The sequence below is a fragment of the Bombina bombina genome, chromosome 2 (assembly GCF_027579735.1).
Source record: "Bombina bombina isolate aBomBom1 chromosome 2, aBomBom1.pri, whole genome shotgun sequence".
Classification (NCBI taxonomy): Eukaryota; Metazoa; Chordata; class Amphibia; order Anura; family Bombinatoridae; genus Bombina; species Bombina bombina.
In genome coordinates this window covers 1,124,046,898-1,124,060,726 of record NC_069500.1, presented here as the reverse complement: position 1 = coordinate 1,124,060,726, position 13,829 = coordinate 1,124,046,898, and the positions used below count along the sequence as shown (strand labels likewise).

The following is a 13,829-nucleotide window of genomic DNA, read 5'->3' as shown; positions in this document are numbered from 1 at the left end:
AGAGCAGATAGATGCCCCATATGACAATGCTGAATTAGACACACAGTGTAAAGGAAGTACAGTTTTTTTTTCCCAAGGCAAGTATTTTAGTACCACACCCATATCACAACTGAAACTACAGGGTGCTTGGTGGTGTTAATTTATAACCAGTTATTACTGTAGCATCTGCGAATCAGATAGATGTCAAATGTCTATCATATTTATATATACAATGCCTGGGACCTATGTATATGTAGAGTGTATTGCATTTATCCAGCAAGGGTTAGCCCTTCCCCTCAGATGATGTTGACAGAAACAGCTGCAATATAGATCTTTGGAGAAATAGACAGATGCTAAGAAATGGAAAAGGTAGTTAACTGTGTACTTTTAAAACAGTATAGAAAAGGGATAATGGAAAAAAGTGACACAGAGAGTAAGGAAGTGCAGCAACAGGAAAGGAGAGTTATGTATTATCAAAGATACTTCATAGTCCCAATCATAATATATTGTGTCTGCTTAAAGCCTCTTGTCATATGCTAGACAGCTGTGAAGTTCCAGCCTGTGCATAAAGCACCTGCGGGTGCGCTTCTAAAGTGAATGTCATTTTTACATCTGCATCTACAATTATTTCAAGATGGTACTAGGCCATGTGGTGCCCTTGTTATATTTTATTCCAGCTCATCATATGCTTAACAATTTTATTTAAACCTTTATCTCATTCTAAACATTTAAAATTATGATTACATTTATCATCCTGGTTGAATATTAAAAGCTAGATACATGTCTAAAGTCTTAGGGCCCAATGTTAAAAAATTCTCCAGCTTGAAGAGAAACTATAATGTAGATTTCACAGTTTAGTATAGATCCCTTTTCTGACAGTTAAGTGCACTGTGAATTTTTTTAGCAAACGTCACCTGCATGCAGCTGTTGGGTTAAATCAGTGAGATGTGCAGATGTAAAGTGCTTTCAGAATATCATGAGAATTGTGAAAAAAATTCAGACACACTCTGGGACTACCCTGTTCAGCCTAGAGAACTCCCCTGTCCTTCCCATTTTCTGAAGCGGTAATTTTACAAAGAACAAATACAAAGTGCAATGTAATATGTAAAAGTTACAAAGAAATAGAGTATAAACCAAATTTGTTAGTTACACAGAAACTTTCTAAATATAATCAAAATTTTGTAAAATCACAATCCTAAATTCATTGCTGTATACAGAATTTAAATGTATTAAAATACAAAACAGAAAGTGCAAAGCTTAAATTTAAAAAATTCTGAAGTCTAAAGTAATATAAATAAAAAGCAAAAATTGTTAATGCAACAAATCTCTTATGTCATGCAGTGCTATATTATACTGGACTTGTCTCTCTTTCATATATAGAAATGCAGAGAACGCCTCTTAGAGAAGTACAGCAAAAATTTGCCTTTCTAGAATCTTGTGAGAGATTCTGCAGTGCTGGAGGTGCAACACGACGATTGGAGGAAGGATTCATCATCGATATGCAAATGAAAGCAGCAGATGCGGACGGAGGATCAGCGTTATGTTTTCCATAACGCATAGGTAAGTATTTTTTACAATAAGCATCATTGTAAACGTTAATAAATTAAAGTGCCCCTGTTTTTAAGATTAATATTTGATACTGGGCTTTATTTAATTTGTTAAAGTTTACAAATAACTTTAAGCAAGTATTGATCATTTAATTAATTTAACTGGCATTTATAAATCTGTATGCAAACAAAGTCATCATGATTGTGACCATAATGTCTCTCCTTGAATACAGTTTCTTTCCTACATAAAAGGGCTGAAAATTACATTTGTTAAAGAATTTAATTTTAGCACTAGCAAACCTGCAACTCTCTGTTTATTCCCCGCAAAGGGAAGTATCGCTCGGGAGCCAAAGAGAGCTGCTGACCCAATAAGCAGCGGATGTTGCATGACCCAGCTGTGCTACAACAGCGTCTGACTGGGTCAGCAACAATTTTTTTGCAGAACCAGCCGTTCTCTGTGGATCCCAAATGGTACTTCAACTATACGCTTATCCCCCTTGCAGGGCTTAAACACAGAGTTGCAGGGTTGCTAGAGATAAAATAACATGCTCTAATGGATTGAAGTGTGTAATTATTCCGCTATAACTGTCCTTTAATCAGGAAGCTGCATAATTGGCTGAATAGGGATGGGTATGACAGAATGATGTAGAAAATAGGAAAATAAACACATTCTTATCACAGTTAGGAGAACTTTTATAGATAGAAACTAAAGATCAGTTATTAGTGACTGCACCTTCCAGGGACTAATTATCATCCCATTATTACAAGTGCACTTATTAGCCTGTGCATAACGAAAAGGGGGGGGGGGAAATAACGATGTACTACTTATCATTAGTAAACCTAAAAATAGCTTGAAATGTGGAAAAACAAATATAGCCTCTAGTTAGCAGCTGCTGGAAATACAACTGATGCAATCAGCGTGGTTAATGAAAACGTGTCTGTAATAGCAGCTCCTTCAGAATGGCACTGCTATGTAATAAAAGAACAAAACGAACAGGGAGCCAGCAACAAGACAAGAGAGAAATTGGTTCTCACCTGGGGTGGTGGTAAAGTCGAGGATGCGATGATGTGACTGTAATAAATCAGGATTGCTGGATGACAGTGTCCCACTGACAGGTAGTGTAGCTGGCATGTGCTTTGTCTGCCGTAACCCCACAATGCTGTCATCTTGTGACTGACCAATTCCAATGTCACTGTGAAAAAGCAAGAAACATGCACTGCTTAGGGCAGCTGCTCAGATGTGTCAAGTGACAAATGTTATACCTACTCTGCTCAGTGTGGTGAAGGACCATGTTAGTCCTTGTCAATTCAGTCACAGTAAGGTTGTGGTAATAAAGGTATACAGTTTCAGCAGGAGGAGAAAAAGTCCTCTAACACACCACACTGATATATATATATATATATATATACATATACATATATATATAAATAAATATATATATATGTAAAACCAAAGGCATTGTGTGCTAAGCAATGCGTCTGGGCCCCCTAAGCAATATGTAGCCTCAGATTTCTGCTGATGGGAATAAACCAGTATACACACCTTTCGTTAGCTTAGCACCAGACCTTGTATACAATTTCATAATTGTTTACAATTTGTATCTTATACTAATTTAAAAAAACAAAAAGATTTTGTATCCATATCCAAACATTTAACTGCTTATTTGTCCGGTATATAAAGCACACTTGCCAACTGCCCCAATTTTCACAATTAATGGGACATTAAACCCCAATTTTTTCTTTCATGAGTCAGATGGAGAATACAATTTTAAAAAAACTTTCTAATTTACTTCTATTATCTAATTTGCTTCATTCTCTTGATATTTTTTCCTGAAAAGTATATCTAGATAGGCTCAGTTGCTTCTGATTGGTGGCTGCACATAGATGCCTCATGTGATTGGCTCACCCATGTGTATTGCTATTTTTTTAACAAAAGATATCTAAAGAATGAAGCAAATTAGATAATAGAAGTAAATAGGAATGTTGTTTAAAATTGTATTTTCTATCTGAATCATGAAAGAACAGTTTTGGGTTTAATGTCCCTTTAAGACACTTTTTTTGCCTCCTGTCCCATAGTCTAATTAGGCTGGGAATCCCTCCCGCTATGTGAGAAATGGACCAGTGTTGCCCTTGGGTATATATTAGTTTACACATTGTGGTATCTAAGTCTCCTGAGTGTAGATAGGGTGTTTGAGGGGTGAAGCTATTTAATGTATATGTTTTGGTCAATACTCCAATAACCTACTTTCTCATTGACTTGTCAGTTATAGCTGTTGGCAACTATTTATAAACCTGAACATAATGTTTAATCTTTTTTTCCTGAAATAAATGCCCAGATTGGAATAAAAAAAAAAGACACCTGGCAATGAGTTTATATGAGGCACCGTACTGAGGTGCTATGCAATGACTGTCAGTGTGTAGGAAGCAGAGCAGCCACCCACTATTCTGTGATAACACTTTGTGAAGGGAGGAAAAATGTCACTGAGCTTTAACAGGGAAATGTGCCTTCACCTGACAACACAGATATCACTTATGGGAGGCAAGAAATCAAGAATAAAAAGTCACTAGGTCTGTTTAACAACCACAAATTATTATGCATTAAATGGACAAAAACTACATGCAATCAGTGCTATTGATAGCAAATGATAATTGTGTTCATTCTGATTCCAAAATCATTGGGGTGAAAGAAGTTAAATATATATATAGTTGCTATGTTATTATGTATCCATGGTATTACTACACAACTATTAATTAATTGCCTATGGAACCGCAGGTGTTTTTTCTCCTGACATAATATATCGCATAGTGCCCATAAGTGTCATTAAGCTACAAATCGGCATGAGATTTACTAACAAAGGCTAAAGCTAATATGTGCTCTTCCATAGAAATATTATTTAATACATAAAAAAAGCAATTTGTCTATTTGATATGTGTAAAAACAAAGGAAACACAAACTTGATAGGGGATCATGTGCGTTTATATATCCTTAAAGGAAAAGCTTTGAAGTGTGGGAATAGCATGGAAATAGGAGTCGTTCAACCTTGTTCTCAGGAAAAGCATTCTTAAAACCCTTTGAAGACCAAGTGCTACTGAATTTGCCGTCAGATCACAATGAGCATTTTATTGTTTTGAGACATGAAGGCTCAAACAAGTAGACGGGAGTGGTCTCCTTTGTAACTATATTTTAATTCTTGATTTGTTATTTTTCTAGCATTGTTAAGATAAAAAGACACAGGTATTAAATAGATATTAAATGTATCCATGTTAAAAACAATATCAGTGACATATTCTTAAAGGGATAGGAAATCTATTTTTTTCTTTCATGATTCAGATAGAGCATGCAATTTTAAGCAACTTTCTAATTTACTCCTATTATCAATTTATTCTTTGTTCTCTTGCTATCTTTGAATAGCAGGAATGTAAAGCTTAGGAGCCAGACCATTTTTTGATCAGCACCCTGGACAGTACTTGCTTATTGGTGGCTACATTTAGCCACCAATCGGCAAGCGCTACTCAGGTGATGAACCAAAAATGCCCCAGCCATCTGAATCCTTAAAGGGATACTAAATCCAAAAATGTTTGTTCATGATTCAGATAGTGCATGCAATTTTAAGCAACTTTCTAATTTACTCCTATTATTTTTTTCGTTCTCTTGCTATCTTGATTTAAAAAGAAGTAAAGTAAAGCTTAGGAGCCAGTCCATTTTTGGTTCAGAACCTAGGTTAAGCTTACTTATTGGTTGGCTGAATGTAGTCACCAATAAGCAAGCGCTATCCAGGGTGCTGAACCACAAATGAGCAGTCTCCTTAGCTTTTTAAATAAAGATAGCAAGAGAAAGAAGAAGAATTGATAGTAGGAGTAAATTAGAAAGTTGCTTAAAATTGCATGCTCTATCTGAATCAAGAATGAAAAAAATTGGGTTTAGGATCCATTTAACATGTTAGTGTTCATTTTCTACTGTGCGGTTTCATGGGAAACTGATACTTTAAAACTACTAAACACATTGGCCTAGATTTAGAGTTCGGCGTTAGCCGTGAAAACCAGCGTTAGAGGCTCCTAACGCTGGTTTTAGGCTACCGCCGGTATTTGGAGTCACTCAAAATAGGGTCTAACGCTCACTTTTCAGCCGCGACTTTTCCATACCGCAGATCCCCTTACGTCAATTGCGTATCCTATCTTTTCAATGGGATCTTCCTAACGCCGGTATTTAGAGTCGTTTCTGAAGTGAGCGTTAGAGCTCTAACGACAAAACTCCAGCCGCAGGAAAAAAGCAGGAGTTAAGAGCTTTCTGGGCTAACGCCGGTTCATAAAGCTCTTAACTACTGTACCCTAAAGTACACTAACACCCATAAACTACCTATGTACCCCTAAACTGAGGTCCCCCCACATCGCCGCAACTCGATTAAATTTTTTTAACCCCTAATCTGCCGACCGCCACCTACGTTATACTTATGTACCCCTAATCTGCTGCCCCTAACACCGCCGACCCCTGTATTATTTTTATTAACCCCTAACCTGCCCCCCTCAACGTCGCCGCCAGCTACCTACAATAATTAACCCCTAATCTGCCGACCGCAAAGCGCCGCCACCTACGTTATCCTTATGTACCCCTAATCTGCTGCCCCTAACACCGCCGACCCCTATATTATATTTATTAACCCCTAATCTGCCCCCCTCAACGTCGCCTCCACCTGCCTACACTTATTAACCCCTAATCTGCCGACCGGACCTGAGCGCTACTATAATAAAGTTATTAACCCCTAATCTGCCCTCCCTAACATCGCCGACACCTAACTTCAAACATTAACCCCTAATCTGACGACCGGAGCTCACCGCTACTATAATAAATGGATTAACCCCTAAAGCTAAGTCTAACCCTAACACTAACACCCCCCTAACTTAAATATAATTTACATCTAACGAAATTAATTAACTCTTATTAAATAAATTATTCCTATTTAAAGCTAAATACTTACCTGTAAAATAAATCCTAATATAGCTACAATATAAATTATAATTATATTATAGCTATTTTAGGATTAATATTTATTTTACAGGCAACTTTGTAATTATTTTAACCAGGTACAATAGCTATTAAATAGTTAAGAACTATTTAATAGTTACCTAGTTAAAATAATAACAAAATTACCTGTAAAATAAATCCTAACCTAAGTTATAATTAAACCTAACAGTACCCTATCAATAAATTAATTAAATAAAATACCTACAATTACCTACAATAAAACCTAACACTACACTATCAATAAATAAATTAAATACAATTTCTACAAATAACTACAATTACATAAACTAACTAAAGTACAAAAAATAAAAAAGAACAAAGTTACAAAAAATAAAAAAATATTTACAAACATAAGAAAAATATTACAACAATTTTAAACTAATTACACCTACTCTAAGCCCCCTAATAAAATAACAAAGACCCCCAAAATAAAAAAATGCCCTACCCTATTCTAAATTAATAAATTTAAAAGCTCTTTTACCTTACCAGCCCTGAACAGGGCCCTTTGCGGGGCATGCCCCAAGAAAATCAGCTCTTTTGCCTGTAAAAAAAAACATACAATACCCCCCCCCAACATTACAACCCACCACCCACATACCCCTAATCTAACCCAAACCCCCCTTAAATAACCCTAACACTAAGCCCCTGAAGATCTTCCTACCTTGTCTTCACCTCACCGGGTATCACCGATCGGTCCTGGCTCCGATATCTTCATCCAACCCAAGCGGGGGCTAGACATCCACTGAAGAAGTCCAGAAGAGGGTCCAAAGTCTTCCTCCTATCCGGCAAGAAGAGGACATCCGGACCGGCAAACATCTTCATCCAAGCGGCATCTTCGATCTTCTTCCATCCGGTGCGGAGCGGGTCCATGTTGAAGCAGCCGACGCGGATCCATCCTCTTCTTCCGGCGTCTCCCGACGAATGACGGTTCCTTTAAGGGACGTCATCCAAGATGGCGTCCCTCGAATTCCAATTGGCTGATAGGATTCTATCAGCCAATCGGAATTAAGGTAGGAATATTCTGATTGGCTGATGGAATCAGCCAATCAGAATCAAGTTCAATCCGATTGGCTGATCCAATCAGCCAATCATATTGAGCTCGCATTCTATTGGCTGTTCCGATCAGCCAATAGAATGCGAGCTCAATCTGATTGGCTGATTGGATCAGCCAATCGGATTGAACTTGATTCTGATTGGCTGATTCCATCAGCCAATCAGAATATTCCTACCTTAATTCCGATTGGCTGATAGAATCCTATCAGCCAATCGGAATTCGAGGGACGCCATCTTGGATGACGTCCCTTAAAGGAACCGTCATTCGTCGGGAGACGCCGGAAGAAGAGGATGGATCCGCGTCGGCTGCTTCAACATGGACCCGCTCCGCACCGGATGGAATTAGATCGAAGATGCCGCTTGGATGAAGATGTTTGCCGGTCCGGATGTCCTCTTCTTGCCGGATAGGAGGAAGACTTTGGACCCTCTTCTGGACTTCTTCAGTGGATGTCTAGCCCCCGCTTGGGTTGGATGAAGATATCGGAGCCAGGACCGATCGGTGATACCCGGTGAGGTGAAGACAAGGTAGGAAGATCTTCAGGGGCTTAGTGTTAGGTTTATTTAAGGGGGGTTTGGGTTAGATTAGGGGTATGTGGGTGGTGGGTTGTAATGTTGGGGGGGGGGTATTGTATGTTTTTTTTTACAGGCAAAAGAGCTGATTTTCTTGGGGCATGCCCCGCAAAGTGCCCTGTTCAGGGCTGGTAAGGTAAAAGAGCTTTTAAATTTATTAATTTAGAATAGGGTAGGGCATTTTTTTATTTTGGGGGTCTTTGTTATTTTATTAGGGGGCTTAGAGTAGGTGTAATTAGTTTAAAATTGTTGTAATATTTTTCTTATGTTTGTAAATATTTTTTTATTTTTTTGTAACTTAGTTCTTTTTTATTTTTTGTACTTTAGTTAGTTTATGTAATTGTAGTTATTTGTAGAAATTGTATTTAATTTATTTATTGATAGTGTAGTGTTAGGTTTTATTGTAGGTAATTGTAGGTATTTTATTTAATTAATTTATTGATAGGGTAGTGTTAGGTTTAATTATAACTTAGGTTAGGACTTATTTTACAGGTAATTTTGTTATTATTTTAACTAGGTAACTATTAAATAGTTCTTAACTATTTAATAGCTATTGTACCTAGTTAAAATAATTACAAAGTTGCCTGTAAAATAAATATTAATCCTAAAATAGCTACAATGTAAATATAATTTACAGGTGGAGGCGACGTTGAGGGGGGCAGATTAGGGGTTAATAAATATAATATAGGGGTCGGCGGTGTTAGGGGCAGCAGATTAGGGGTACATAAGGATAACGTAGGTGGCGGCGCTTTGCGGTCGGCAGATTAGGGGTTAATTATTGTAAGTAGCTGGCGGCGACGTTGTGGGGGGCAGGTTAGGGGTTAATAAATATAATATAGGGGTCGGCGGTGTTAGGGGCAGCAGATTAGGGGTACATAGGGATAATGTAAGTTGCGGCGGTTTACGGAGCGGAAGATTAGGGGTTAATAATATAATGCAGGGGGCGGCAGATTAGGGGTTAATAAGTGTAAGGTTAGGGGTGTTTAGACTCGGGGTACATGTTAGAGTGTTAGGTGCAGACGTAGGAAGTGTTTCCCCATAGGAAACAATGGGGCTGCATTAGGAGTTGAACGCTGCTTTTTTGCAGGTGTTAGGTTTTTTTTCAGCTCAAACAGCCCCATTGTTTCCTATGGGAGAATCGTGCACGAGCACGTTTTTGAGGCTGGCCACGTCCGTAAGCAACTCTGGTATCGAGAGTTGCATTTGCGGTAGAAATGCTCTACGCTCCTTTTTTGGAACCTAAAGCAGCATTTTTTTGGACTCTCGATACCAGAGTTAATTTTATGGTGCGGCCAGAAAAAAGCCTGCGTAGCGTTAACAGCCCATCTACCGCCAAACTCCAAATCTAGGCCATTGTGATTACCAAAACTGTCAATATTTCCTATGTGTTATTTTGAATGCAACTGTAACAGGAGACTGATTTGGATCAAATCCAACGCCAAAAGAATCTCGGTTTTGGCAGTAACACTTACACATAATTACAAAGTATCTTATTGGCAAGGTCTAGAAGCCATGCAAATGTTTCAATAGATGAGCTGGATCACCCCAGGGTATATTTTTAACTCACTGAATATGGTGTATATATTTAAATAGTAATTTTTTTAAGCTTTAAAATAAACCATATGGTTTTAAGGCATCTGAGTGCCGAGTATTTTAATTGGTCATGGCTGTCATGGAGAAATACAAACTTTCATATATAAATAGCAAAATTTAACATTTTTCATTAATGACTGAGCTAAAGGTTCACCTGCAAAACCATCTCAATTACAGAATATTGAGAGCCCAAAAATATAACTGATGGTCTATCCATTGCTTGTGGCTAGAGTGTAATCACTGAGAAAGGGATTAAACAATATGAGATTGTAGTATAAAATTTTTAATAAGTAATTAAACATAATATATATTTTAATTATTTTCTCCCTTTTCTGTAATTTAAGTCTGAAAATTATTGCTTTTCTAAATTCCACTGAGTTTCTGTAAAGTAATAACACCACCATGTTTGAACTTAAATGTTCACCTTATCTTAGACTCCTGCTGCAAACAATTAGGGACAAATCTAAAACAGGCATCAACAGACTATCCAAACAAGCCTTGTTTACACAAACTGCCTGTTTTATATATCTGTCCCTAATTGTTCTCAGTAGATGACAGAGATAAATAGAAAACTAGTTCAATCATGGCAGCACCCGTTACTTTATAAAATATATAGTACTTGATAGAAACTAAACCGCTACCCCTATATTGTCAATATTTCAACAACTAATATAATTGTAAAAAATACATTTACATATTATTCTAAGGCTAATCTTTAATTTGAAAAGATAATTATGTTTAGCAAATATATTAACTGTTTATCATCCCTTTAATACGCAAGGAAAAAATACTATATTGTAGTAAAAGTATATATTTTTTTATCCATTTATTATTTTTTTAATAATTATTAAAGCCCCTTTAGAGCTTCCCCACAATACAAAACTCCCACGAGAGAAACAAGAAACATGATGGAAAAAAAATGAAAACACGCATTGTCAGGGAAGCTAGAGAGACATATTTCAATAGTTCCCCAGTCAGGACTAAATATGTGCTAAAAAGGCAACATGGCAACCATAACTATTGACCATTTTAAGGCCTCATCATTAGTTTCTATTTTTCTGGAAGGGGCCTTTAATGTATGTGGGTCTTTCCTTTGTTCAACTAAAAAAACAAACTTACTTATAAGGCTTCTGAGGCAAGATACTGATGCGGGTTTTGTCAAGTATTTTCTTCAACTTGTTTCTTCCTCCAACCGTATTAGCTTTGCTTTTTTTGCTCACTTTTTCCAGTCCTATAACTTGCTCAACATCAACGGCAAGATCTGGGATGGAATATCTACTGGCCTTCTTGATGTCACCGATCTTGGGCAAGTGGGGCGCATTGCTTCTTTTCTCTTCCAACAGTCTGGCTAAAAGCTCTTTAAAAACTAGACAAAGAAAAATAAAAATGACTAACAGGATACAAACATCATTTAATAGATGTATTTTTTTTTCTTTATTACAATAAAAATTGTATTTTTAAGAGTCCATGTAATTACTGGAGCTTCCTATTGCTTTTATTCCCTAGGGGGGTTTGTCCATAAGCCACCAACAGATCCTTTAGAGTGGTCCTTATAAGCCAGTGAGAAACTGATCCCTGCAGATCAGTTATACACAAACATGCATTTCCAATTAGCCTCAATATAAATTCAAACAGCTTTAAAAGGACATTTAATGCGTCTAGCTTTAATGAAAAAATTGTGCATGTCCCATTCTTCATAAAGAGGACAAAAGGTAAATGATGTAACCTGAAAATGCTGCGGATCAAATCACTGAGGATTGAGCACCTCAGGGTTTTCCCGCACTTCAGCTTTCGGGTTAGCGCACGTAGGCCCTCTAGTATGCGCTATCCAGGATTCGGATGCATAGTCTAATTGTCTCCTGCTTTATTTTTTTATTTCAGCTTAGAGGGCCCCTGAACACCTTCCTACCAATGTTAATTGTGTTTATTGTAAAAAAGCATTCCCTAGTTTACATTTTCTCTATGGCATGTGAGGCAAAGCACAGCATTTACACAAAAGTATAAGGTGTTTAATGTAATTTTAATACACATCTAGTGCTATACATTTCCACTGGACTGTGAAATGTTTCCTCTGACTAGTAAACAATAGAGTTGTTTTTTACTTATGTATGTACCACTAAGAAGACATTGTAATGGAATAATAAAATCCTTTTCATTATAGCATTTTATTTTACACAAATACTTCTTATATGTTGTTAAGGGCACAGGAAAAAAAATATATTTCATTTTTCAGATAGAGAATACAATTTAAAAGAGAGTTTCCAATTTACTTTTATTATCAAATTTGCTTCGTTCTCATGTTATTTTTTGTTGAAGAGATATCTAGATAGGTAGCATACACGTTTCAGGAGCTCTACATGACAGGAAATAGTGTAGTCATCTAGTGCTCTTCCTAATTTATTACATTGTTGCAAAACTGAGGTCATATAGTACTGCAGGCACGTGCACACTCCTGAACTTATCATTTGTTGAAAATCAGGAAGGTAAGAAGAAAACAAAGACAATTTGATAATAGAAGTACATTGGAAAGTTATTTAAAATGTATGTTCTGTCTGAATAAAGAAAAATATTTTGGGTTTATTTCATTTTAATATCTGTAAAGGTGTTAAACCCATAGTTAAAATACTGCTCCAGAGCCCCAATCATTGTTATTCCTGAAAGGCACTTGTCAGGACAGGAGTAGCATGCGCACGTAGCCACCATTCAATAGCACTGTCCTATTCACGACCTTCTGGAGCGTGCCTCATGAGTAAGTATAGTTATGTGTTTAACCCCTTTGTAGGAATTAAAAATATAGCTACCATGGAACATCTGTGTGATAGTAAAATGTTCAAACAAATAATTATATTCATTATTGCATTAAACAGGCATTTTTTTAAATGCAGTTAGGTTTCCTGCTTTCCATAACTCCTTCACTTTAGCATCTAATAAGGTTCCGGGTTAATGATATAGAAATGCTCGATTCTTGCAGCTGCTCTTTATTTAGCAACAGACAGACCGGCTGAAATTCCATGTGAATACAAATAAGTCAACATACCAAATAAATTGGTTTTCACAGTGATAGACAAATGAGTATTGTTCTTCAGAATTTCCATGGCCTTGGGAAGCTGAATGTTCTCAAAGTTTTGACCGTTCACCTCCAGGATCTGAAATAAAGGGCAAATAACACAATGTGATTATTAAACCGAGCGCTGACATTTACCTCCTCCTCTATAGCTGTATATAATGCAGCTTTATCCCCCCTTCTACCTAGGTATTATTTCTATATTGGCTGTAATAGCTATGAAATATTTAGTTGGTTCTTTCAATCATGTAAATGACCCAGAATTCTCAGTGTGAGTCAGGATTGCTGTACCTGATCCCCTCTCTTTAAGCCTGCTTCTACAGCTTTGCTTCCAGGATCCACGCTGTCTACAAAGATGCCAAATCCCTTGTCTGACCCTCCCAGCAGGATAAAAGGCAAGGGGGCTTCTCGAGATGGCTTTGTTAGTGTTATCAATCTCCTTTTTGCCTTGGCAGCACATGCAATATTCAGCAACCGTAGGTGTCCACCCATTTTCTGAAAGGAAAAAAAAACACCATTATTAGCAATGAGAATCATAAGGAAAACTCCACTAAAATGACAAAAGTTATTTAGTTTTTTTAGATCATTGTGAAACATTCCAGCAGCCCACTAATTCAGAAACAGTATACAGAATAACATTTATCTGTTGCATATAACAAATACAAAATGTTCAGGATTACAGTGAGATGAATTCAATAATTTATATGCCGAGCACAAGTCTCTGCTACTATGTCAATTATGAGAGTTTTAGGCAGACAGGAACCCACTGCACAAAAAAACTTTTATAGAGGTAGTCAAAACAATAAAAATTCTATTGTAGACTGTCCCTTTAATTCAAATGTGTAATAAGTGTAAAACTGCGTATTACACATTTACGTATGACACTGTTAAAAAAAAGTGGGCTACTGAGAAATTTCATGGGACCACTAGTTCTTGGACAAATTGTTCAACCCATGCCTATTAGGCTTTGTGAATAGAGAGAGATAACACTTGGTTGCTC

General features: G+C 36.9%; 1 protein-coding gene across 11 annotated transcripts in view; it reads right to left on the bottom strand.

The window, feature by feature from the left end:
• RAPGEF2 (Rap guanine nucleotide exchange factor 2) overlaps positions 1 to 13,829 on the bottom strand; it is a 652,959-nt gene that overhangs the window by 34,591 nt on the left and 604,539 nt on the right. For all 11 annotated transcript variants that reach the window (XM_053703785.1, XM_053703786.1, XM_053703787.1 and 8 more), the window contains 4 exons: positions 13,121 to 13,324; positions 12,803 to 12,911; positions 10,885 to 11,131; positions 2,562 to 2,719 (listed from right to left, as the gene is read on the bottom strand). In XM_053703785.1, the coding sequence (XP_053559760.1) occupies positions 2,562 to 2,719; positions 10,885 to 11,131; positions 12,803 to 12,911; positions 13,121 to 13,324 (718 nt within the window). The remainder of the gene's footprint in view (positions 1 to 2,561; positions 2,720 to 10,884; positions 11,132 to 12,802; positions 12,912 to 13,120; positions 13,325 to 13,829) is intronic.